At 42.0% G+C, this 26,916-nt stretch overlaps 1 protein-coding gene and 1 long non-coding RNA gene across 9 annotated transcripts in view; one reads left to right on the plus strand and one right to left on the minus strand.

Annotated features, from left to right (window-relative positions):
- The window catches only part of nhsl1b (NHS-like 1b), a 111,638-nt gene that overhangs the window by 57,359 nt on the left and 27,363 nt on the right, over positions 1–26,916 (plus strand). The window contains exon 1 of one of the 8 annotated variants that reach the window (XM_034162346.1): positions 4,304–5,547. The exons of 6 other annotated variants lie outside the window; for them this stretch is intronic. In XM_034162346.1, coding sequence (XP_034018237.1) covers positions 5,229–5,547 — 319 coding nt within the window. In that variant the 5' untranslated portion in view covers positions 4,304–5,228. Of the gene's footprint in view, positions 1–4,303; positions 5,548–26,916 lie in introns of those variants that run through there. One more of the 8 variants, XM_034162339.1, reaches the window with a different exon arrangement.
- On the minus strand, positions 1,521–20,714 carry LOC117503161. The gene is made up of 3 exons (XR_004558502.1): positions 20,703–20,714; positions 14,811–14,818; positions 1,521–1,652 (listed from the first exon to the last, which is right to left on the minus strand). It is a non-coding gene; the product is annotated as an uncharacterized LOC117503161 (long non-coding RNA).

The raw sequence follows: 26,916 nt of genomic DNA on the forward strand, positions 1-26,916 counted from the left end.
TAAATAAAATCTTCAAATCTTGATATGTGGGAGCAAACTGAGTGTACTTGAATCTGTTGATAAAGAGTTTTTTTTTTTTGAATAATCTGTTAATCAGCTTAACATCAGGAAGTGCTGCCAGACTGAAAAGACAAGATAAGCTCATTCCACCGCTGTACATTACTGACTAGGAGCCAACGCGCTCCCAGTTGCCAGTTTATGGTTTAAAAACAAGCCGACTCAACATGAAGTTACCAATTCTGAGGCAGATGTGACATATTTTCAGTTCATGTTATTCCACATCCAGCTAAGTGGATTCTCATCTGTTTTGACCAAATGCCTAAACACTAACCCCCCTTTCTTTGTATGCACCCTCCACACTGATGTGCGCTCCTTGTGCCCAGACCAGAGCAGTTGGTCTGAACACCTCATATAGGCACAAAACAAGCATGTCCCATCCAAACGGCTTTGAGTTTTATTTTTTATCTGCATGCAGTGCACTTTATGCATGTGACAAAACAGGTGATCCAAAGATGTACTGTGTGTTTTTCAAATGTGTCTTTACGCGCCTCCATGCTTGAGGTGGCAGAAAACTCCTTTTCCACAGAGGCATGTGTTTGCGTGATGTAATGTAAACTGGGCTCATTTTTATGGATTGTTTTGTAGAAGGTAAAAGGTTGTGGAATATTTACTACAGTCTGAAAAATGACTGAAATTGCACATGTGGATGCAACAACAAAAAAGTCGCTTCATATAAAAGTTGTTCTGTCTGAATAAATGATGAAATAAGCGATTTAATTAATCATATTGCAGGTTGACAATATATATTTTTTTTTTATCAAAGTAGCAAATGATGAGAAACATTTTATGGCTTTGCTTGCTGACTGTTCATAAATAAGCTGAGAAACCAGACCTGCTCTTAACCCAAATGGTGGTGAATGAACTGAAAACTGTCTTATCCAAGTGGTAATGGTAATATTAGTTGTATTTGGTAAATTGAGCAGTTGCGTCAGTGACATGACGTGTGTAGAGTCCAGCTGGGCCAAATCCCAGTCAGGACACTGTCCTTTAAAAAGCACATTTCTAAGCTAAGCAAAACTGTAAAATTAATTTTACATCAGTTTAGATATATTTGCAATCAGATGAGCACAGATGCAGCCAAGCTTTATATGCATGCAGATATTTTCCCATTTTACTAATTGCATCACAACCTGGTCTTTGTCGACCAACACAGCATTACAGCCACGAAAAAGTCTCTAGAAACAGGCTGTTAAAATTTTAGATAACAACCTTTTTCCATACCACTATTGTAATATTGTGAAAAAATATAAATTATTAACATTTGAAAATTTTATTCTCTTCTCCAATGTCAGTTTAGTGTATAAAATTGTTCATAATTTTACACAAAAATAATGGTTGAAAGATGGTCAGACTTGTGAACATTTGATTATTGACAGTGGCTTGGAAAACTGTATATTAATTGTGAGTAATTTGTTGCTGGTGTTTCTTGTTGGTGCCTGTGGGGGGTATTTTGTAGTATTTTGTACATTGTGACCTGTTGTTTCTTGCTTCTGCCCGAGTTCAACAGATGAAAATTAGCTTGTAGCTAAATCTGGTCTGTGCAACACATTTGTTGTGCAATGTCCCTGTCAAATAAATAAAATAAAGTTCACCTTTGCAAGTCAAGCAAGACACATGCTAGCCCAGTCCAAATCACTCACAGTTGTCAAAAGAATTGGACTTTGGGGGTGGAAGGGGCTCGGGTGAGAACACTTAGTCATTGATGAGGCCGTGCAGGAATTTAGTAGGAGTGATTTCTAAGATCTCACTCAAATACAAGGTTTCCTGCAGTAGAGTGTCGTAACACTGCAGGACGTATTTGTGAATCTAAGCCAACTTATTGCAGCGAATCCATCTGACCTCTTTGAGGTCAATCAAGAGCAGCTCATATGGTATCTAATCTGGAAGAACATGCCTTTGGCTGAGTGGAACTTTGTTTTAAATCACTCTGATTACAGTTCACTGGGATGTGTGAGCATTATAGCAGCTTCAGATCCTGTGGTTTTGGTCAGAGTTGAAGGGGAAAGACAGATTCGCTGATCCAGCAGCGCCGAGAAGAGAAAACCTCTGTGCACTCAGAGCTGAAGGTTTTTTCTGGCTGTAAGTCAAAATGCGTAGTATTGCAAGGCTTATTTAATTACAGAAAGTTATTTTCTTCTCTAAGAGATTAGTGCCTGTCTTTCACGATGTGGTGCACAGAGGCTACTTCAGTTTCAGGTGTTTGTTGCCAGAAATGACCTGATCTCCACATCCACTGTGGATGTGCTGAATATCTAATAGTACTTTTTGACTTATGTTTATACAGTTGGAGCAAAATGTAGTGAGCCCATTTTATGTTTTAACCCTCAGGAAAATAAACTTTTATATTGAACAGTCGGGTGATACAGCAGACACAAATTAATTCTGGACACATTTTAACCCGTTTTTATTGCAGTTGACTGGCACTGTGTCTCACAGTTTAGACTGCTGTTTCTCCACAGACAAAGCTAAGCCACGATGACTCATAGGAGAATGCTGGTAAAGTTTTTCTGTGGATAGAAGTTTGAAAAGACAGCGGCTGACTCCCTGTGGAGGAGTGGATTAACTTCCCTAGACGGAAGACAAACAGCATGCAGGTGCTCCTCACACTCCATGCAGGCCCATACACATCTATGGTTACCGCTGTTCTTTTCCAAATTTCCCGACTTTGGCTGGCATGATGTTAATCATCATTTGGGGATTTCATCTGCTTTCTTTCATCTGTGTAATATTGCACAGATTTGACCTATTCTGTCGTTGACTGATGCAGAAACATAGATTCCTGCCTTTGATTATTGTAATGGTTTGTTTTCTGGCTTGCCTCATATGAACATCAGGGGTCTTCAAATGGTTGAGAACGCTGCAGCTAGAGTCCTAAATAGGAGAAGAAAGTTTGACCACATTACTCTGGCCCTGGTCTCCCTTCACTGGCTTCCTCTTCCTACGAGGTCTGACTGTTACTAAAGTATAAAAGTCGTCATGGACTAGCACCCTCAAATTTGTTTGATGTACTTCCACCATATGTACCACTCGTGCTGTCCGGGGTCAGGGATTGTTGTGTGTTCTGAGGGTTAAGAAGTAGTCAGCAAGTCACAGAGCCTTTTCTTATCATGCACTGTTTTTTATGAAACACTTTGCCCATTGAAATAAAACAGTCTCATTCTTGATTTTACTCTTTATTTTTAATAGTTTGAATTTACTTGTTTCTGAATTTTGTTTATCTCAGTTTTACTTGTTGGTGCTGTTAGTTGCAATTTGTTTCATATCAATTGTCCGTGACAAATTTCTTGTACCTTGTATTTGCTTATGTTATTCATTGTTTTAATTAGTTGTGTACTTGGATTAGACAAAATCAGAACATTCATATCCATTCAGTGATGTACTCTGAGGCCGTACATTCACTGACTGCATTCATTGCACAGTTGCCAGACCATGACACCGCCAGCAATAACCTGAGTTGTTGCTACAAGATGGATCCAGACGGATGGATCCATGGTTTTATGATGTTTACCCCAAAGCAGATTTTGAGACACATAATTTTTGCTGTACATTTTTTTGTGAGCTTGTACCCAGTGTAGCCAGTTTGCTTTTCTTATCTAACTGGTGTAATGATTATTTTTTACAAATATTTTATTCATCTTTAGATTATTTATTCAATTATTTATAGGTTATTTTCCAATCATCTTGCTTCAGACATTTCACACTTACTTGTGGAGTTGATTAGATAAAAATATCGTATGGTATACTGAATCCAAGGCCACCTTATAGGTTGTTTTACCCCCTGGCAGCAAGTAAAGTACAGAACCAGTCTAAGGATCATGTGGAAAATGCCTAATGTTTTGTGTTGCTAAAGACGGTCACGCTGACAAACAGCCCATGAGAAAAGGTTAATCCATCAGTGTTTGACAAATTATGATATGTAATCCACCAAATATCTTGTATATTTTTCAAGGAATTTTAATTTGAAGTGGTGCCCAGCCCTAAAGCCATGAAGCCTACACAGTAACCATTCTTCACCAGCCACAGATGGAAACATAGCTGCTTTGGAGACGACTCCTTGGTTGGCAGAAAGCGGCTTTATTTCGTGTTTTGTTTGTTGCCTTTTTATTTGACCTGCATGCCGCTGTCTTTGCTATAAACATGAACTTGCGTCATCCTACAAGGTGACGCACAACACTCAAAGTCCTCTTGAAGTGGCACTTATTAGAGCGCTGAAGGTGCTACAAGCTGGAGTCCATCTGTGCCGATTCCGCGCGTGTGCGCCTGTCACAATCAGAGACGAGGGCTGGCGGCTGGATTATCCGGGTTTACAGATTAGAACAGCAAAGTAGAGGAGGGCAGGGAGGAGGATCTGAGAGGAGAGGCCATGTGGACACTAGAGGACAACGTCTGAACTCTCTGATACGAAGAAAGGTGAAGGCGGATGCTCTGACTTTCGGAAAACTTGTTGGAACTTTTTAACATGTTGATTTAAACTTTAGTGATCTTCTTTTTGATAGACCAGTTGATGTGTTCGTGGGACATGCACTCCTGGAATGGATCTTTTTGCATAATTTGCTGTGGGTTCTTTTTGTCGGTTCAGTGGGGTACTCAATGGGGGGAAACGAGTTCTAACCACAGGTATTTTCAAGTGGGCATTGCCTTTTGTTTTTAAAGCCATTTTTGCATTTTTGAAATGTTCTTGAAATTCCTCATGGGCAGAAGTTTTTTTAATTAGCCTCGAGCCTCAGTGCTTTCTTTTTTTTTGTTTTGTTTTTTGGATATTAGTTGTGGAGTTGTAATCCAACACACTAGCCTTCCTTTGTCAACCTGATCAATGCAAATCAATAGGATCCTCTGAGAGGGGGGGTGGGGAGAACAAAACCAGTAGGAGGATGAGAAAGGAGGAAACAGAGGGGGGATTTGGTCCTCTGTGGGTTAGCAAAAACCTGCCAATGCTCATTCTATCTCCTGAAAGAGAGGGGGTTGGAAGGAGGAGCAAGGGATAGCCCTTTTGAGGATTTGGGAGCAACGGGGAAGTTTCCTGCACGCACTGTTCAGTCACTCCTCAGTCGCCACAACTCAAGTGGAGGTTTTACAAGGAAAGATACACAGAAGAGGAGGAGGAGGAGGAGTTCGGGGCTTGGTTCCTGGATACAGCGGGGAGGGTGCATAGGGGGCTTAGCTCTTAGATGAGGATGATCACATACGTGCACTGCCTCTCCTCTCAGCCGCCCATCACCTGCTGGCACAGAGCCTGCTATGAAGACTCCTTGGGTGAGAAGCAAACCCTGTGCTCCTTGCAGCCCGCCACCAAGATGGGGAACAGCTTCCAGCCCCAGGCCTTGTCCAGTCCCAGGCCTGACAGACCAGATGGCTGTCTCCGCAGACGTCTGCTCTCAGTGTCCAAGGTCCATCAAAAGCAGGAGTCTCTTTGGACACCCAAACCTTTGCTTAGACCAATTGCCAAAAGCTCACCAGGGAAAACGTACACCTACCAGGATGACCAAGGTACAAACTTAGTTGGTATTGCTCAACTATGAGTTTAGTGATGTTTTACCACCCAAAAGTTAGTCTGCTGTAGATATTTGCGATAAATGTCCTCAGGCGTTACTTAGAGGAGACATTAACAGTAGCTGTGCTGTCATTCATTAGGAGCCTTTAGGCAGATGAACTGGAATACGCGGTGATTATTGGTGCTGTTTCATGTGCTGCACCATCAGGTATTAATCTGCCACTGTTAGATTTCTCTGTGGGCCTCTTAGTAAGACTTAGTGGACTTATCACACCACCACCTTGCTGTTTTGCTGCAGTAATACATGTGGAATTTCTCTTGGCTTGGCAGCGGACTCTGGGTTCGACTGAAAGCCAGTTGAACTGTTTGCAGAAAGTAATTATGGGTGGAATGTCCCGGTACCAGAGTTGGAGTATATGTGGTGAATCTTTTCTCATTTTGGGGTTTTTTTTTTTTTTTTGCCTCCTGGGAATTTAGTGTTCCATCAATGCAGATTGTGGCGTGGCGACCTCTAAGACCTTTGGCCTCATATGTGATGACGGGGGTCATCAAAGAGGAACTGGTTGACCCCAGTAAGAAAAGCTTTTTATGGTAGGACCACAAATTAAAAATAACCTGTCATAAAGAACATTGCTATCCTGACAAAGGAGGTTGTTTTTGTCTGTCTTTTTGGAGGATCGTAGCAGAGTTACTCAGAAACTGACCAACACACCAATACTTTTTGGGGCATATCTGAAATGGAGAGAGCTTGGCTGGGAAATGTAAAATTTGGATAAATGACAACATAACACATGACTGTGCAGATGACATTAATGAAAACTGGTACAAGGTTTGTGCCTCTCATTGAACAGATGCCATTATTTTGTGGGGAAGAACTGATTAAAGGGCTCGGGAGGAGATACGACTTTTTTCTTCTCCAAAATTGGTGCACTTGCATGTAAAGCAGCTTAACAAAATAGACACGAAGGCTGAATTTTGCTCCCTCAGTTTAGGAAAACCTTTGCTTCCGAATTTCCTGTCAAGCAACCGACTTTGGGGAAGACACAGACTTCCCATCAAAATAAAATCCCAAGACATAAAGCACTTGAACTTGGAACATTTTTTTCTGAGAGCCAACTCATATTAAATATACGGAATTTGTTTGGATTTCTTAAAAAAACTGCAATGCGGAGGTTAGGGTGGTCTGCAAAACACGTCATTGATCAGTGCGACCAAGATGGGAATTATATTTCCCACCAACTGGAAGCATACCATCTTTTAGTTTTATCAACATTATTTTAATAAGTTACAGTGCAAACAAACTTGTTTTGTTAAGGCAGATAAAGCACGTGTGCACAGTTAAGGGGTTGCATTCTGTCCTGTTTTTATTGATAATCTCAATTTAATAAACCTAAAGTTTAATGATACTCTTCAAACTGGCAGCATTATTAAATCATACATGATGATAAAGATCAGTATTGATTAGTATGAATATCATTTGCCATATCACCCAGCCTGAGTGCCCAGTGTTGTTTTTTTGTGAAAGGTCATTGTGCATGCACAGCCTACATCCTCCTTTGTGACAGTTGGGCATCCTGAGGGTGCACTCTCCTCCTGGGTGCCCACCCCTTGGAGCAAGACACAATAGCTCACAGCTGAAGGTGATGGATCAGGCCTGCAGGGAAGTGTACCAGATTTGACAGTATGTTAACATGCGTTAACACCGCTGAGGTTAGACAAGTGACCCAGTTTCACCTCGGCCATCTTGGAAATAAGAGGTTTCTGAAGGGTAAAAGAAACATAAACATATCTAACTTCTTCACTTTCTCTACTGCTCTACTGCTTGTTCAGTTGCAGTAATGCTCGCTGGGGTTTATATTACACTCCCTCGTGGCGCTGTTGCTAAATACCGATGAACTATAGCGTGCGTTTAGCTGAACAGTTCTCTGACAGATGACTGGGGCCTGTCCTCACGCCCTCTTTGGCTAATACCCTGTGACAGCTCAAGATGCCGCGACCATGCGTACAGTATTGTTTAGCCTCCGTAGGTTGAATGAAACTTCCAGTCAGTGTTCATACCCCACTGAGCAGCCGACACAAACACGCACAATTGGGAGTTTGACTAATTGGTCCATTGTGTGTATTTGTTTCTGACTTCCTTCATGTCTGGAATAGGGTCCATTAAATTTTGAAGCTGTCACATTAACCCTCTGGGGTCCGAGGGAATTTTTTGGACAGTTCACTCTCCTGGCATAAATGTTTTATTATTGCTGTTAACAGCGCTCCCTGCATCCCACAATCAAGTTTTATGTCTCTTTTTTTCAGGACAACCTGTGCTTTCAGAATATATGTTTTTGTTGTGTTTTATAAGTGTAATAAAGGCTTACAATCAAAAATAGGCAAGGAAAAAATAAAGCGAAAAATAATTTTCCACACACATTTATTCAAAACACACAGCAAACTATAATAAACAACTGTTTTGACACTTTATAAAGGTAATTTGAGGTCTTGTGTGAAAGAGTGTACAACAAAAAGGTTCAAACAATGAACACAAATGCTCATTTTGAACAATATATACAAAATGGTCTATGCATTTTGTTGTCCATTGATATGGTAAACAGTGCTTTACGCAGAGAAAGCAACAGAGTTATCCAGTAACATTCACATGCAAACTAGTGGAGCAATCCTGATAGTTACACACTCTTTGTTTGAGCATGTGAGATTGTCATCAGAGGCTCTCTGCTCATGCTTTCACTGATTGCTGTGTGTAATGGCGCAGGGCGCACTGAGTATGTACTAATAGTATGTACTCATTGGAGCACCCAGGGGGTTATTCAAACGGGCCAAATAGTAACATATCACTCCTGAAAACGATCTTTGGCTTTTCACGTGAGGTAAATCTGCCCTACGATTGGATTTTTGGAAAACCATGTGATGGTGAACCAATTCTGATTAGACACTCACATTGCGTATGTCATCACACAGCTTCTATGAGGAGTACAAAGATGGCCTATGGCTGGCTCGAAAGTCAGCAGAGTTTCTATCTCATATCATTCAAAAGTTATTTATAATTTAGTAAAGCTTGGCCTTAGCCATCGTGTACGACAGCGTCGGCCCCAGAGGGTTAAGGCTCAGCACAAGGACGCTTGAGAGGGATGATATTAAAATTAAAAGAAAAGATTTCAGTGAGACTAGGTTTGAGTTTTATCTCCAGTAAGGTTCTTTTTTTATGACATCACAAAGATACTATGAGGGAGTGGTACATAGGACTTTTCTTTGACAGTGGACGGAGCTGATGATGGCATTAAGTGCCTCTCTTGTCTGCAGCTACTTGAAAGTGGAAACATTTTGGTCCTTTATGAGTACAAAATGTGTGGAGTGAAAATTTCACAAGTGGCAGCACCTCTTCTCTCTGCATGCCATTTTTATCAGTTATCCTTCCTTTTTTTCCTAATTCTCTAACATTGGTTTTTATTGTCAGTTTGGAGGTGGAGCAGGTGTTCCACCAGATTCCCCATAATCCTTTTGAAAAGAAGCAGGTTCAGTTATTGGCCAATCAGCAGCAACAGTTCCCAAGGGAATATCACCTGAGGGAGTCCAGGCTTGCAGTAACTAGATGAGACAGAATAAAATGGATTGGCGGCTTTTATGTTGGGGACACGCGGCTGAAAATCAGTTAGGGTAATATAATTGTGCCGTTGCAAATCAGGAGGGTTTATGTTTCAGTTTCTGTGCGTCCCTGTTGAGTTTGTGTCCTTCGGTCACATCAGATCCAAACTCACAAGGTGACACAAACCAGTGGTCATGACCATTTCCATTGATCCAGATTCACATTAGTCTAGATTGTCACAGATTAATCAAATGATGTGAAATCATCCTTAATATGAGAACAGAATCATTTCTCTTGGTCTCCTTATCAAAAAAAAGTTATGTTTTGCATGTTATCTGGTTCACAACATGAAACTCATCACTTGCTTCTGTCACAGTTACCGATCAAGATTTTATGATTAATGCTACTTTCAAATGGAATAAGTAGCCCAATTATATTTGCTAAAGCAACTTAATTTCTTGTGTAGAAAAAAGTTGTGCTCAAACTGGAAGCTGTTTTTCTTACAAAGGAGACATTTTCTGGAGCAGGTGGCAAAAGTAAAACCTGTGTTTTAGCACAGTTTAAATGAATAAAAACTCTAACTTTTTCATTTCTTTTCCAAAAAGGCATGGGGATTCTTCCCGTTTTCAATTTGCTGATGCTATTGACGTTTATCGTGTTGGACACAATAAAAGCTGGAATAGGGACCATTATACAATATTGTTCTGGAGTATATCGTTACACCTCCATTTGCTAGATCACCTTTTATCATCTTGTCTTAAACCAGACTAGTAACTATAACTGAGTCGTTGGGGTGACACAGTGGCTAGTTAACCCCACTGAGTCTTTAGCCTTCATGAACAAGATGATGGGGTTTGTTAGCTGTACTTTGTGTACTCGTAATTACAGTCAGACACTCAAACGTAGAGAGTAAAGACGAGCACATCTTTAGTCCTGACTGTCCACAAAACTGCACCGACAGCAGGGTGGAGGACAGTGGGGTAAAGAGCACAAAACAGAGCTTAGTGAGATTGAGAAGAAAGATTTCACGCACACTCAGTCGCATTCGGGAATTGGGAGGTCAGAGGTTAGCTGGAGTCATTCAGCTGTAAAGTAGGTTAAGGCTCCGCTGTCATTCAACGGAACTCAGCCGGCTGCATTTTCTTAATTTCCATCACTGATTACAGTTTTTCCAACTCATTTTGTGTCTGTAAACGAGTGCACATCTGCCCCTTTTTATCTGAGAGAAAAATCACTGCAGTCCAGACCACAACTTGTTCCCGTCCGTCTACTGGCTGAGTAGATAAGAGACAGACACCTCGCTGCTCATTAAAGGCCTAATGGCTCACGGCATACGCACACTTTGTTAACAGCTGCTCCTCCATGTGTCACAGAGACCTAATGAAGTCTCTCCTGACACTTACTGAGCAGTAATCAAGTTGGAGGTGGAGAATGTTTTTTTATATATATATATATATATGTGTGTGTGTGTGTGGGGGGGGGGGGGGGGGGGGGGGGGGGTTGTTACATTTGTCTGTATTTTCATTGTTTTCCAGGACTTTGTTCAGTGGTAAAATCTGACTTGGTGCTGATGACACACTGACTGATGCTGCTCCTCCAAGCACTCGAAATCAACTTAGGGAATGACAGAATTTTATTTTAGTTTTTTAAAGATGGAATTTAAAATGTTCTTGAAAAAAAAATGCAAAGGAAATGATCCAGTTTTGTGTAGTTGGAATTTTTAATTAAATGTATAAAGTTACTGAACAACAGCACAAAATGCATTCATATAGAGAGAATTAGAAATTTTGAAATAAAATGTAGCATAACAGTTATTGACGCACTTCAATCATTAGCAGTGGCGGCGCCAGGATTTTTGTTGGGGGGGCTGGGGGGGGTGTTAAAGTTGGAGGTGCTCCACAAAATGTCATTGAAATGAACAATATATAGTAAATTGCTTTATAAATACCAAGGCAAAAACCAAGGCAAGGCAAAAACTCGGGTCTGGGAGGAGTTCGGGGAGGCTATGAAGGAGGACTATCGGTTGGCCTCAAAGAGATTCTGGCAAACCGTCCGACGCCTCAGGAGGTGGAAGCTCTGACTGGGGATGTTGTTGGGCGGTGGAAAGAGTACTCGAGGATCTCCTCAATCCCATCGTCACGTCTTCCGAAGAGAAGGCAGAGACTGGGGACCCAGAGGCGGACTCATCCATTACCCAGGCAGAAGTCACCAAGGTGGTTGGAAAGCTCCTTGGTGGCAAGGCTCCTGGGGTGGATGAAATCTGTCCTGAGTACCTTAAGTCTCTGGATGTTGTGGGACTGTCTTGGCTGACACGCCTCTGCAACATTGCGTGGCGATCAGGGACAGTGCCTCTGGATTGGCAGACCGGGGTGGTGGTCCCTCTGTTTAAGAAGGGGGACCGGAGGGTGTGTTCCAACTACAGGGGGATCACACTTCTCAGCCTCCCCTGTAAGGTCTATTCCAGAGTACTGGAGAGGAGAATTCGACCGATGGTCGAACCTCAGATTCAGGAGGAGCAGTGTGGTTTTCGTCCTGGTCGCAGCACACTGGACCAGCTCTACACGCTCCATCGGGTGCTCAAGGGTTCATGGGAGTTCGCCCAACCAGTCCACATGTGTTTTGTGGATCTGGAGTAGGCGTTCGACCGTGTCCCTCAGGGCACCCTGTGGGGAGTGCTCTGGGAGTACGGGGTCCGGGGTCCTTTGCTAAGGGCTATCCGGTCCCTGTACGACCACAGCAGGAGCTTGGTTCGCATTGCCGGTAGTAAGTCAAACCTGTTTCCAGTGCACGTTGGCCTCCGCCAGGGCTGCCCTTTGTCACCGGTTCTGTTCATTATTTTTATGGACAGAATTTCTAGGCGCAGCCAGGGTGTAGAGGGAGTCTGGTTTGGGAACCACAGAATCTCATCTCTGCTGTTTGCGGACGATGTGGTTCTGTTGGCTTTGTCAAATCAGGACCTTCAGCGTGCACTAGGGCAGTTTGCAGCCGAGTGTGAGGCGTCCGGGATGAAGATCAGCACCTCCAAATCCGAGGCCATGGTTCTCGACCGGAAAAAGGTGCTTTGCCCTCTTCAGGTCGGTGGAGTGTCCTTGTCTCAAGTGGAGGAGTTTAAGTATCTCTGGGTCTTATTCACGAGTGAGGGACGGATGGAGCGTGAGATCGATAGACAGATCGGTGCAGCGTCTGCAGTGATGCAGTCGCTGTATCGGACCGTCGTGGTGAAGAGAGAGCTAAGTAGGGGGGCAAAGCTCTCGATTTACCGATCGATCTACGTTCCGATCCTCACCTATGGTCATGAGATTTGGCTCATGACTGAAAGAACGAGATCGCGGGTACAAGCGGCCGAGATGAGTTTCCTCCGCAGGGTGGCTGGGCGCTCCCTTAGGGTGAGGAGCTCGGTCACTCGGGAGGAGCTCGGAGTCGAGCCGCTGCTTCTCCACGTCGAAAGGAGTCAGTTGAAGTGGCTCGGGCATCTTTTCCGGATGCCCCCTGGACGCCTCGCTGGAGAGGTATTCCGGGCACGTCCCATTGGGAGGAGGCCCCGGGAAAGACCCAGGACACGCTGGAAGGATTACATCTCTCGGCTGGCTTGGGAACGCCTTGGGGTTCCCCCGGAGGAGCTGGGGGAGGTGTGTGTGGATCGGGAGGTCTGGGCGGCTTTGCTTGAGCTGCTGCCCCCGTGACCCGACTCCGGATAAAGCGGAAGAAAATGGATGGATGGATGGATGCTTTATAAATACCAAGGTATATGTTTTAGTCGCTTGTGCTCCTCTAAAATGTGGTATCAATGCACACACACATCACTCAGATTGACTGCAAGTTCAGTAAACTTGCACATAGGTATAAATAAAGATAAGTGAAGTTTTAAGAGTGGCCGTAATAAATATTTAGGAAACCTAAATTTTTGGAGTATGCAATTAAATTTGTCTCATTAATACTTGCAAATGCACAGAGGGTGATTTACAAATATCCTTTGATTTGTACACATGCTTTGTGATCCACAAACACAAATTTCTGATTTGTAACTTGTGTGTGGGTTTTTACAAATAAATGTTTATTTGCAAAACTGAAAAATCTGTTTGTGAAGCGTGATTCAGCATCGGTGGATCACCGAACACACACATTCATCACTTTGCTCAGTTATGCAATATTGAGACATTCTCAGCGCAAAACTGCAGTTGAGATCCACAAATATGTCAATTGCTATTCACATTATTGGCAGAATTATTGGGGGGGGCTGAGGGGAACTTGGCTCATTATTGGGTGGGCTCAAGCCCCCTCTTGGCGCCGCCACTGATCATTAGGAAATACTCTTAGTATGATCCCATGTGGTAAATCGATAGACAGTTTTCCAAAAATGAGTGACAATGGAAGATGGTGACTAGTGAGGGAAGCCATCAAGGCACCTACACCTGCTCTGAAGGAGTTATAAGCATCTGTCGCTGGAGAATGTGCATGGCACATGGTGGACTCAAAATGAGATTTGATCAGGTTTTTTTTTTTTTTTTTTGGAACAAAATCCTTCTCTGTCCTGCTCAGCCATGACACTGTATAATTGGTGATGCCACAAACCCACACGGTGTTGTGTGGTGTTGCAGGTGTTGTCCATCCATCCACTGACTTGAGGAAAGAGGAGGATTAAAAAAAAACACCCTAAAAAATTTAATTTTATGCAAGTGAAGAAAAAATGCAACCTTCTTGGTGTGATTACACTATCACTTTCCCACTAAACGCACCATCAGCTTCAACAGTTTTGGCATTCAGTCAACTTCAACCCCTAAAATGTTACATGGTTAGTGTCCTTAAAGTGTGGGTGTCTTAAACGTACGAGCACTCGTACAGGACTCTGAGTGCTAGAATCTGAACGCAGGTTGAGGGAGTGTGTTTGGTCATGGGGTGGGTAAGGTTCAAACCCTGCTCGTAGTTATTAGCACCTTGGGCGACTTGTGATTTGGTGCTGTATAAATAAATCTAATTGATAAGTGATTTTTTTTTTCATGGGTGAGTAAATATCCCCTAATAATTCAAATCCCAGTGACTGCTAAATTGTTTGTTTGTTTGTTTGTTTGTTTTTTTGGTGAGTTGTTCCTCAACAAGAATGTGATCATGTCTCACTTTCACCTGATAACACGTGCATGAATGTGAAAATGAAACATGGAACTTTCCTTTACGTAACATGTTGACTCCTTTAGCCACCAGCTGGCTGATAGTTATTGTGGCGACCAAAACTATTGGTGGTTGTGGTTGGTTGGAATAAAGTATATGAAAATATGTAACTTGGTTGAGACTTTGTTCTGTTTTGTGGTAGCTTCATTTATTTGTTTTTTGGGGTGTTGCTGAAACATATTATGAGGTCCTGTGGTTCCTATGAAGCTTCAGAGATATAAAGGAACTATGTCATTAAGGACATTCATCTCTCAAACTGGAGATGTGGTCTCTTCCAATCTGTTACATTCCTGAGTTTGAAGCTAATGTGTGTTTGGATTTTCAGGGACTCTTTTGTGTTTGCTTGACAAATTGTGATGGATAATCTGGTCAGATTATTGCGGTGGTTCTGGACTCAGATGGCTTTCTGTTTAGGAAATAACGAGTGAGATGTGAGTCGGGGAGGACTGTGTGTGCAGCTGATGGCATCAGGTGTAAGACAGCCTCATGGTCCCATATGTGAACAATTTGTACTTAATGGTTTGATTATCACATCAGGACAGAAGAGCAGGCCTGTGGGTGAACCCTGCGGAGACCTTCATCTTCCTGTTAAGCAGATGTGTCCGAGCAGATAAACACAAGTTGACAGAACAGAGTTCATTTCACTCTATTTATTCAGCACCAAATATAACGTAATTCACCTCGAGGAGTGTGTAACATGGAGACCTTACTCATCCCATGAACAAGCACATAGCTGATCAGGAAAAACTCCCTCAGTGGTTTTTGATTATAGGAAGAAACCTCCATCAGACCAGACTCAGTGGGGTGACCATCTGCTGTGGACACAGCAACAAGACAGTTTGAGTGCGTCTATTTGATGTTGAAAAGGACTTTCTTTTTTCTTTATTCTCTGTATTCTTCTTTCTTTGTCTTTTCCCCCTTTTTTGTTTTCCTTTCGTTTCTGTATTTAAATGGTAACCGGAATGTATTTATAGTATTTTACCATGTGATGCAGGGATTCAATGCTCTTATCTTTCATTCTTCCTTTTTTCATATATTGCTATGAATATCTATTTTTTGTTGCTTCTTTTTTGTTTTAATTCTTTGTCTTTAGTTCTTCTTTCTCTCCTGTCATTTGTTTGTTTGCTTGTCATTTATTTGGGTTTCCATTGGTTTTCTTTCTTTTTGTCTTTTTCATGTCTATCTTCTTGTTGTTGAACTAATCTCTCTTTTCCTTTTTCTGTTTCTGTTGGCTTTTTTTGCTTTCATCCATCAATCATTGAATTCCTGACATGTTGCAGTTCTCTGTGGATGTAGGGTGCCTCCTGGTGGTAGGAACGGTGTGTTGCAGCCTGAATAAACGAGATGACCTGTGGTTTATCTGTAGAGTTTCTGTTGCTCAGTTCTGTTGCTGAGAGGCTTCAGTCCGCCGCACTGTAAAAAAACAAAACAAACAAAAAAAAAACATCCACACGATGAACAACTCAAACACAAACATGGCTTCAAGTTGAACTCTGAGGCAACGTTTTTCTTTTCACTCAGTTCAACAGTGGTTTTGTTGATTGTAAGACAATCTAATTGCGGTGTGGTGGTGAAGAGTGTACTGAAGTTCTCTGTACCTGGACTCGCCTCAGTCACAGTTCATTTCTTGAACATCTCAAGCTTTTTTTCTGCCTCATGCTTGTTCCAGTCTGATCATCTGAGGTTTGTGGCCCCATACTGACCAGGCATGTCAGCACCCAAATCTGCAGGGGTCAACTCGACTGACACATAGAGCCTTTAAGGGTTCTTGAGCAATGAACCCATGACATCCTTCATATTTTACTAACCACCATTTCACATTTCAAAGCTGAGTGGTTTGGGCGTTCACCTTTTGACTGCAGCCAGACAGACCTCCAGTGAGGACCATCCTCAGCCTCAGATCAGCTGGAGGCTCCAGAAAGCAAAGACAAGCTTCTGAAAATCTCAAGTCCCCTGTAGAGACTGATTATTAAAGGAGATCGAGGCTCTTTTAAGTCTTGGTGTTAATGTGTTGTCCCCATCATGGCAACATCTCGTTTTGACGTCTTCCACTAGATGTTTTAGGATTCAAAACAGAAATGGAGCAAAAAATGCAGATAAGAAATCCACAGACAGGTTCTTGTTTTTAATTTGCTTGTCATTAGAAAGGAAATTGAATTACCTTTTTCCACATATCTAGTCGTTGCCTATTGTTGCCACAAGGTGGCACTGTAATGCATACAAACAGAAGGTTTAAGTCAGTGAATGAAGGCGCTTTTATTATTTTATCTTTGGCCTTTTTCTAGTGTTCCAAACATTAAGAACAACCGAAGCGCACCAAAATAAAATAAATGCTTTGGTGCATTTGACTAAATCAGCAATGTTGATAGTATTGTAGTAATTACCAAATAAATTAATTTTGCTTCAGATCAGTTTCCTTTTTGAGAGAATATGAATGTTAATCTGCACCAAAAAGCCACATGAGGTGCCAGCAGCAATTTAATTTGTAATCATGAAGGCTGTAAATTGTGCATGTATTTGATCAGGAGGCTCGTCTGGCTCCCCATGGGGCCAATTAGATGGATGCACCCGCTGCATCCAAGAGAGATCGCTCCCAAATAACGCCTTGATCCAACGTTACTGCTCATATGGGACAGCAGGAGGAGGGAGCGGGCTATGAAAGGAGGTGGGGTAAAGTGGATTTGGGGTCTTGCTATGTATCAGTGGAGGAAGCATGTTGTAGTCTCGCTTTAAGGTTCCTAATGCTCATAGGGGCCAAGGTGCAAGAACCCACGAGTTCTCCTTTCATATTTAACTGGCCACTTTTTGAAAGGTGGTTGGGAAAACCATGAACACGTCAGCAGACTCCAGAACGTGGGATTTGCACACAGTGTACTTGTTCCTAAGCTGTGGTAACATGTTCAGGTTTGTTTACTTCCTCACAAACAGGAGATGCAAATGAAATCAGTGTGATGCACAGGATGAACGGCGGCAGAGTCGGTCATGCAGTGTAAATTTATTGGGAAATCAAACTAATCAATGTCAGCCACCAGGACTTCAGCTGTAACCTCCTGAATGTCCCACTGGTTCGGGGCAGACTGTCTGACAGACTTCCTGAGCTTGTGGCCGCTGGTCACGTTGTTGAATTTGTGATTGATTTGTTTTTTTTTGTTTGTTTTTTTCAGTTTGATGAATAAAATACATTGTCTGCTCGTCTGCCCTCAGAGTTGACGTTAAAGCGGGTCCAGCGGTGTGGTGTCTGGTTGTTGTAACGGGTCATGGCACGTCATATATGTTTTATTAATTACACCGTGTCTTTATAGGTTTCCTTCCACCACCAAAACATAGATAGATCTGGAGTTGCGTTAGAAAAGATCATCCAGTGTAGAACATGATCTCAATCAATATTTGCCGGTTAAAAAAACAGCCACATGCACACACTGTAGTTATTACTTTAATTGACTTCCCATTGATATAAACTCACACAAACGCGTTCCTTTCTCCACGCTGTGATGCAGACGAGCCCCAGGTGACTTGTTGCTTTCTGCCTTTGAGCTACTGGAGGCACTTAACCTAAATTAACTCAGTCTGCCTCTGTGCCCGTGTGTTAGACTCAAACAAGATCTGCACGTGTGCCTGCATGCATGCAAGGGTCAGGCTCACACCCAGAGCAACACAAAGACTGGAATATGTACTAACTTTGATTCACTAATTCTGTAAGAAACTAATTAACAAAAATTCCCACCATGAGCCATCTATTTAAACCAGTTTTAAATGAGCAACTGCGATTTTAGTGGTCACCAGGAGCCCTGCAAGTTATAGCAACAATCTATGCATTTTCTATACCTATTTACTCCTATTAAGGGTTACAAGGAGACGCTGGAGCCTATCCCAGAGGTCATAGGGCGGGGTTCACCCTGGACAGGATGCTGTTCAATTTAAAGTTTCCAATACACCTAACCTGCATGTCTTTGGGATGTGGGAGGAAGCCGGAGCACCCGGAGAGAACCCACACACACACGGGGAGAACACGCAAACTACACACAGAAAGGCCACAGGTGGGAATCGAGCCCATGACTTTCTTGCTGGGAGGCAACAGTGCTAACCACTAAGCCAACATGCTGCCTCGCAGCAACTGTGCATCACAAATTACATGCAAACAAAGGAGACTTCTTTACATATTTTACACTGTTCCAACATTCTTATTTACGTAAATGTAGAAAAGATTATTTGCAAATTAATATGTGAATAGATGAGAAGCGCCTCCTCCAGTGGCTCATCTTAGTGCCTTCTTTAAAATTAAAAACACCCTTTGTGAGATTGTCCCAATAATACCAATAACTAGCTAACAACTAATTTATAATGCGTATAATGATAAAGGGCACTCACCTTGAGCAGGAGCATGGCATCTGTCGCCTCTGTTGATTTTTGTGACATGCCAGCTGACTGTAGAAGAGATCCCAAAAATGAGCTTCTCCTTCTAATCCTCACATCTGTCTATCAGAATCCCGGGCTGCATATGCAGTAGTTTATAAGGTTTTACTGGCAGAAATTTTGCGGAACCACACACTGACTGAGTCTATCTTGCCTGTGCCCACCCTGCTAATCACATGGAACATGTTTGAAAGTGTTTTAAATGAGTTCAAAACTATTTTTACCTCAAACAAAATGGAAAAATAGTAAACTTCACATTTATGCTTGATAACTGGCAAAATTTTATTTATTTATTTTTGGTGCCGTGGTGGTGGTGGGGGGTGTCAGTTGACTGATTAACAGTTTTTGCACTGCTGTATTTTAGTAAATCATTCCAGATTGATTTACAACACGCAGTAACATTCTGATATTCGTAAACCATATTGCTAATGTAGATGAAGTGACTTTGCAGTTGACGCTGATCGATTGCCATCATTATTTCAGCTCGGCTATCATTCATCCCACATTTTTTAATTAAGCAGCTCTGAGGTTTATGTCCGACTCTTTAAGTTATACTATCATAAAACAAACACGTAGGAAGATGACATAGACACACGTGCTTATACACAGTGTACACAGGGGAAAACTCCAAGTGGGGCACTCCACATTATGGTCCATCTATGTTTTTGTGTCAGATTTATAGCAGATATGTGTGACGTTAATTATAAAATTGGATTAATGATGGTGTGGTGCAGTAAAATAGAAGGGAGGTCGAACACGTACACGAAGCCCTAAGGAGAGAGAAGCAGACAGACCCTGGTGTTGAAATGTAGGTCAGGAAACCAGTGTGGCAGCCAGCATACTGTGCATGAAGGCATCACTGCGTGCATATACGTGCACGTGAGCACCAGCACTTGCATGCACGTACTATATATATTTATTATCTTGCAACCTATTAGGGTGAGATCATGTGTGTAGGTTTGTTAATAATGTAGCAGAAAGAAGAACTCCACAGTAAAGGTTACAGATATTGTAGGAGGTCTTTCTTTACTCCAGCCCCCTTTCACATTTGAGCTGAAGGATGTATATAAACATTCTGTGCTGGTGATATCAGTATAATACTTTGAAGCTTGTTCCTAAAACTGCATTTTCCTGTGCATTTAAACATGATATAACCCCTAAAATGTTAATGACAGCTGGTACGTTCCACTCAAAGCTGAAGGGAAAGACATTGGATGTGGACGGATGAGACATCTCTACATCCGTAAACTGTATATAAAAACCTGCAGAATGATGTCAGCCTATGTGAAACATGAGAACACATGTGAACTGTACTCACCCAAACCTAGAAGTACATTATTGATGCGGGAGGTCCTCAGAGGTTCCACTGGATCGTGACAAGGGCCAGGAGTCGATACGAGTGGAGTCGAGTTGGCTGGATGGTAATGGCTTTTAATAGATGTAGTCTGCGTCTGTCCTCCTCTCTCATTGACTGGATGGAGCTGTCCTTGGAGGAGATAATTTGTGTCAGGATGCCCATTCAAAATTTAGAATCTCATTATATTTAAATACTTGCTTGTAGTGCTTAATGTGCCACCTCCATTTACGGATCCCTGTGTGTTAGAGAGTCCAGAGACTAACCCCTGTAAAATTACAGTTCTGCTTAAAAAGTAAAAGCTGTTAATATTAAAATAAAAATGTTAATGTTAAAATAAAAATTGCCCCTCATGAGATTTGTTTCTATGAAAACAGTAAATAGCGAATGACTATTTTATAATGCGTACAGTGATAAAAGCACTCACCCTCAGCAGGAACTGTTCAATCTGCTATCACAGATGAGGTTTTTTTTTTTGGGGGGGGGGGGGGGGGGTTCTGTTGTGATAGACCTTTATGACCCATCGGCTAACTGTAGACAACGACTGCAAAAACAAGCTTTGCCTTCTGTGAGGGTGACAAGTTTTGCTCTGTCCGATTGGTTACCTCAAAAGGTGCTACAGTAATGACATGGTACCTTTCTGAAAAGATCAAAGATGTTCACATTCGCTATGACCGCACAAAAAAGCGTAGTGCCCTGAAAAATAAGACACTGGATGTGGTGCTTTTCCCTCTTGGCAGCTACATGTGGCCGTTTATACGCCATTCTCATTTAAAAAAAACATTGAATGAAGATGCTGGCAGTCAAGGAAGGGGGGGGGCGTTACATGGATCAGGCCCTGATGCTCTTCTGTCACCACCAAAAGCTCAGATTCACAAATCAGGCAGCTACCTGTTCAACAGTCACATACATTTTAAGAGCAGCTCGGCTTTAATCCCACTGACGCCGACTCTGTGCCTCAGGATTTATAGTCGTGAATGAGTCCACAGTCCTCCCTGACAGTTTTGGCTCATTGTGTTTCATTGTGTTTCTTCCAGCTCTCGTTTCTGTTACTTAGCTGTACGTTTGATGGTTTTCGCCGCCGTGCTGAGACACAAAGGTGTCACTATGTCTCAGGCAGACACCATTCTGTGGCTGCTCACTCTTTCTTGCTCTCTGTCTCTCTTTCATCCTAGCTTGGATTTCAAAGCAATTTGGTCAGGAGTACGCGGGTCAGACCCAAAGGGAGAGAAAATTAGGCATGACGGCCAAGCCTACTGGGTCTTTGTCAGTCCCAGGAGGCCAGAATACACACAGGAAGACAGTGTGTCTTCCTGTGTGTATTATCTATTTTTATGAAGTCTCTACCTACAGATGCTTTTTGCATTCACTCTCCATCGTCTGACTTTTCTTCTCCAGCTGCCTTTGTGGCCTCTCGCTTCTTTCTTTTGTCCCTTTCAAATGCATCCTGTTCTATCTGCTCTCACGTTGCTGCTCTGCTATTTCACTGTTTTCAACCACATCAAAGACTCTTTCTGCGGATGCAGACTTTGCTTCCCATTGCTCATCTTTTTTCTTTCTTGCCCTTTATACAAAGTTTTGCTTTTGATAACATCTCTGTTTTCTCTATTTGTCTCTTTAGACTAAACACTGAATAGCATCTGAGCACGTTAGTGATGGTGTTTGCATGATTCAGGATGTAGTTTACAGGGTGTCACCAGGAATTAAAGGGTTTTCTCGTGGCACACAAAGACAGCGTGAGGCCCCGCTGCCTTTCACTCAGAAGAATACTGCTGCATGTACAGTAGTGTTCAGAATAATAGTAGTGCTATGTGACTAAAAAGATTAATCCAGGTTTTGAGTATATTTCTTATTGTTACATGGGAAACAAGGTACCAGTAGATTCTCACAAATCCAACAAGACCAAGCATTCATGATATGCACACTCTTAAGGCTATGAAATTGGGCTATTAGTAAAAAAAAGGAGAAAAGGGGGTGTTCACAATAATAGTAGTGTGGCATTCAGTCAGTGAGTTCGTCAGTTCTGTGGAACAAACAGGTGTGAATCAGGTGTCCCCTATTTAAGGATGAAGCCAGCACCTGTTGAACATGCTTTTCTCTTTGAAAGCCTGAGGAAAATGGGATGTTCAAGACATTGTTCAGAAGAACAGCGTAGTTTAGAATAGAATAGAATAATTCTTTATGGTCCACCGATGTGGAAAATTGTCTTCGGCTCACCAGCACAAAAAAGACAACACTAAAATACAAACATAGTCATACAAACACACGAATAAAACAAAGATAAGATACATAAAATACATGGAAGTAAAGGAAGAAGTATAATAAGACCTAGTAAGATAAATAAAACGTAAAATAAGATCTAATAAAATCAAATAAAACAGCAGTAAAGCAGTTCAGGTTTTGATTAAAAAGTTGATTGAACAGGAGAAAACTTATACGCAGGTGCAAAAAAATTATAGGCTGTTCATCTACAATGATCTCCAATGCTTTAAAATGGACAAAAAAAAAACAGAGACGTGTGGAAGAAAACAGAAAACAACCATCAAAATGGATAGAAGAATAACCAGAATGGCAAAGGCTCACCCATTGATCAGCTCCAGGATGATCAAAGACAGTCTGGAGTTACCTGTAAGTGCTGTGACAGTTAGAAGACACCTGTGTGAAGCTAATTTATTTGCAAGAGTCCCCCGCAAAGTCCCTCTGTTAAATAAAAGACATGTGCAGAAGAGGTTACAATGTACCAAAGAACACATCAACTGGCCTAAAGAGAAATGGAGGAATATTTTGTGGACTGATGAGAGTAAAACTGTTCTTTTTGGGTCCAAGAGCCACAGACAGTTTGTGAGACGACCCCCAAACTGTGAATTCAAGCCACAGTTCACAGTGAAGACAGTGAAGCATGGTGGTGCAAGCATCATGATATGGGCATGTTTCTCCTACTATGTGAATGCAGAGCATCAGTTAGTTCATAGACAAGTGATTTAAGTCTATAAAGACAAAACACCCTACCTACGGTAAAATATGGTGCAGGTTCTATCACGCTCCAGGAGTGTTTTGCTGCCTTTGATCGTGGAGGCACTGAATGTTTCAAAGAAACGATGAGGCCAATAGATTACCACGGCATCTTAGAGAGAAAGGTGTAGTAACACCAGCTTTGAGGTGAAGGTCTTTTGGTACTTTCAGCAGGACACAGACCCAAAATACACATCCAACAGCAGAAAAGAATGGTTGAAAAGGAAAAGATGGACTGTGTTAAACGGGCCGGTAATGAGTCCCAACCAAAATCCGACTGAAGTCCTTTCCTGTGTCACTGCAAGAAGAACTTACAATGGAAGAGTGACAGAAAATTCAAGCAGATGGCTGCAAGAAATGTTTAGAGGTTGTCATTGTTGTCAAAGATTCTGCAGTCAAATATTAGTAGACGGCGGCAGTAACAGTCTGCGGTAATAATTCATGATGAAGAATTTATTCCTGAAAATGTTCTTAATTGTGGACTCGCAATTCAGGTATCCAACAGTTTGGACCACTTTTGAGATGTTCCATGAATGAATGTGCGGTACTGAGTGGAAAGTGTAGTTCTGTGAAAGCTCGTAGTCGTGTTTCTCTTAAGTGTGTGTGTGGGGGGCATCTATGGGTTTGTCTCCCAGCTGTTTCAATGGAGTAGGTCAGACGGAATCACCATCAGAGAGGTGTGGGAGGCAGACCGGAGTGGCCCAGTAACCTCCATATGAAAGAGTCAGAGAGACGGAAGAAACACACACTTTGACACCAGTTTGCCCTCACTTTAGAGATACATGTCACGTTTGATGGGAAACTTCAGTTAACGTGGTGGCAAACATTTTCTAGGTGGGGTTCAGTAATTTCATTAGACAGTCATTTGCACTTTGATTCCAGATTAGCAGAGCTTGTTTTTTTCCCCAAAAATATCCAGAAAGTCTGAGGTCACTTATTAGAGTCAAACCCCCAATCTCAATTCTCTTTTGTACCCCTTCCCCTTCCCCTTGGCCCTACCCCTACGTCTACCCCTTTAAAACAAGGGGTAAGGTGAAGGGGTATGCCTCTAGCCCTATGAACTGAGACACCCCTCTGCCTTAGGAGAAAAAAAAAAAAAACTGCCTGTGTCAAACTGCCGTCTTCACTGTTTTTTAACATGGCAACTGAAATGCAACTTGTTGCAGTTAGACTGTTTGCTCTTTTTATTTTCTCGCCTTTCTGTGTAAATGCAAAGAAATAGAGGAATTTGCAGATTTCTTTGACGCATCGCAATCATGTCATGTTAATTAATGTAATTAATTTGTAATTTATAATAATAATAATAATAATAACTAACAATAATTAATAGTATTAATAAATAATTAGTAATTAATCTTTGTTAATAATACTAATAATAATTAATCAATAATAGTAATATTGTTTGATTAATCATTGATTGATTTGTTATTAATTACTAATTAGTTAATTAGTAATTAAAATAAATAAACACTTGAAATATATAAGTCTGTGTGCAATGAATGTATACATTATACAAGTTTCACTTTTTGAATGGAATTACTGAAATAAATCAACTTTTTCATGATATTCTAATTATATGACCAGCATCTGTATGTATGTTTTGGGCTGCATCTAGTTCTGTTCACCTTATATTTCTTTTTCAAATTCTCCCATTTTTTGCATCCAGCTCTATTTTCTTTAGAAATTTCCTTGACAAATAATATCAGTCTGTTAGGACGTCAGGTTATGTGTTACACATATACATATGTGTGTAGATATTTTTCAACATTGATGAAACTTCTCATTTTCTTCCTGAAAGCTTATTAGGAGACGAGTGTGTTCAGGGCTCCCCGTTTGTTTACTAATTACACACGTTACAGACCTTGAAATCCAAAAGCAGGGGTCGCTATTATCCAAAGATTTATGAACATACAAATTAACGTGCTTATCCTTTATCATGATTTTCTCCGTTGTGAGATATAAAAGTGTCTTATCGTATCGTTGTGTATATGCACTATAACACCTCAGCACACGAGCGAAGTTACGATATTCTTCAGAACGGCAATATATGCAACATGCATCCAGCAGCCTACATGTTACTGTCATAGACAACTGCCTGTAAAGTTTTTTGGCAAGTTCTAACTTTCTAAACAGCGTAATTTGTAATGAAAGCCGCTTCATTTGTGGGGCTCTTTCGGTGCCATGTTTGTTTTTTCGAAGACAACAGTAAGCTCCTCCTACCCCCTCCAAACGGAGTGTGCATCCAGATTCACTCCAAACGGAGGGGTTTGAAACCCTCTACCTACCCCTCCGTCTCGCTCCAAAAAGAGAATTGAGACACCCCTCTGTCTCTCGTGCCCGCGCAAAACGGAGGGGAAGGGGTAAGGGGAAGGGCAGAGGGGTAGAATTGAGACTCAGCCAAACTGTCAGAACCAGAGTGTAAATACAGATGGACACAGCGGGATAGTGCCATAGGAATGTACGAGGTCTGTTAGAAAAGTATCGGACCTTTTTATTTTTTGCAAAAACCTGATGGATTTGAATCACCTGTGCTTGCATGAGCAAACCTTGAACCTTCGTGCGCATGCGTGAACTTTTTCACGCCTGTCGATTGCGTCATTTCCTGGTAAGCAGCCTTTGTGTGGGACATGTTGTGCGCTCGGGGATTTTCATTTCAAGGAAAAAGACGGAACGACTGGAGCAGCGCCGCATCAAATTTTGCCAGAAACTGGGCGACAGCCAGGTGGAAACCATTCTGATGATTCAGACGGCTTTCGGTGACAATCCTATGGGCATCACACAGATTAAGGAGCGGTACAACCAGTTTAAAGATGTCCGCACAACAGTGGAGAGCGAGCCACGCTCCGGTCGGCCATCAACATGCTGAAATGACCAGATCATTCCAAAGTGAACGCTGTGGTGATGTGGGACCGTCGTGTGACTATCCGAGAAATTGCAGAAGAGGTGGACATCAGCACTTTTTCGGTACATTCCACTGTGACAGAAGATTTGGCCATGAAAGAGTGGAGGTGAAATTCGTGCCGAAGCTGACGGCGGAGCAAAAGCGCCTTTGTGTTGAAGTCTCACAGGACATGCTGTGACATGCCCACCTCTTCCACAATTTTTCGGATAGTCACACGACTGAAAAGTCACCGAAAGCCGTCTGAATCATCCGAATGGTTTCCACCTGGCTGTCGCCCAGTTTCTGGCAAAATTTGATGCAGCGCTGCTCCAGTCGTTCCGTCTTTTTCCTTGAAATGAAAATCCACCGAGCGCACTGCACATGTCCTCACACAAAGGCTGCTTACCAGAAAATGATGCAATCAACAGATGTGAAAAAGTTCACGCATGTGCACGGAGGTTCAAGGTTTGCTCATGCAAGTACACGTGATTCAAATCCATAAGGTTTTTGCAAAAATAAAAAGGTCTGATACTTTTCTAACAGACCTCGTACGTTACAGCGGGTTTGTGTACTTCAAGATGAAGTGTATGACACACACACACACACACATACAGAGAGCATGTTTGAAATTCAAAATGTTCCTCTTACGTGTCTGAAAAGGTGTATGGAGACAACCCCAATGTTTGCTTTGGGTTTGTGTGCCAGATGAAGGTCAGTCAGTCCACGTGGGAACTTTGGCCTCTGCTAAAGTCATTAGTGACTGAATAGTGGTCATCACTTTGTGTTTATTCAGCTTAACCTCTCTCACCTTGACCTCTGTGAAGGGATTCGGTGTGTTTTCAGGAGGTGACTTTGAAGAACTTTAATTGCCCCTTTTGTTTCCAAGTGTTGACTCTCTCGTGATTTTTTTGGGGGGGGGGGATTCAGTTCATATCAAGCATTAATATGTG

This window comes from Thalassophryne amazonica, chromosome 21 (genome assembly GCF_902500255.1).
Source record: "Thalassophryne amazonica chromosome 21, fThaAma1.1, whole genome shotgun sequence".
Taxonomy (NCBI): Eukaryota; Metazoa; Chordata; class Actinopteri; order Batrachoidiformes; family Batrachoididae; genus Thalassophryne; species Thalassophryne amazonica.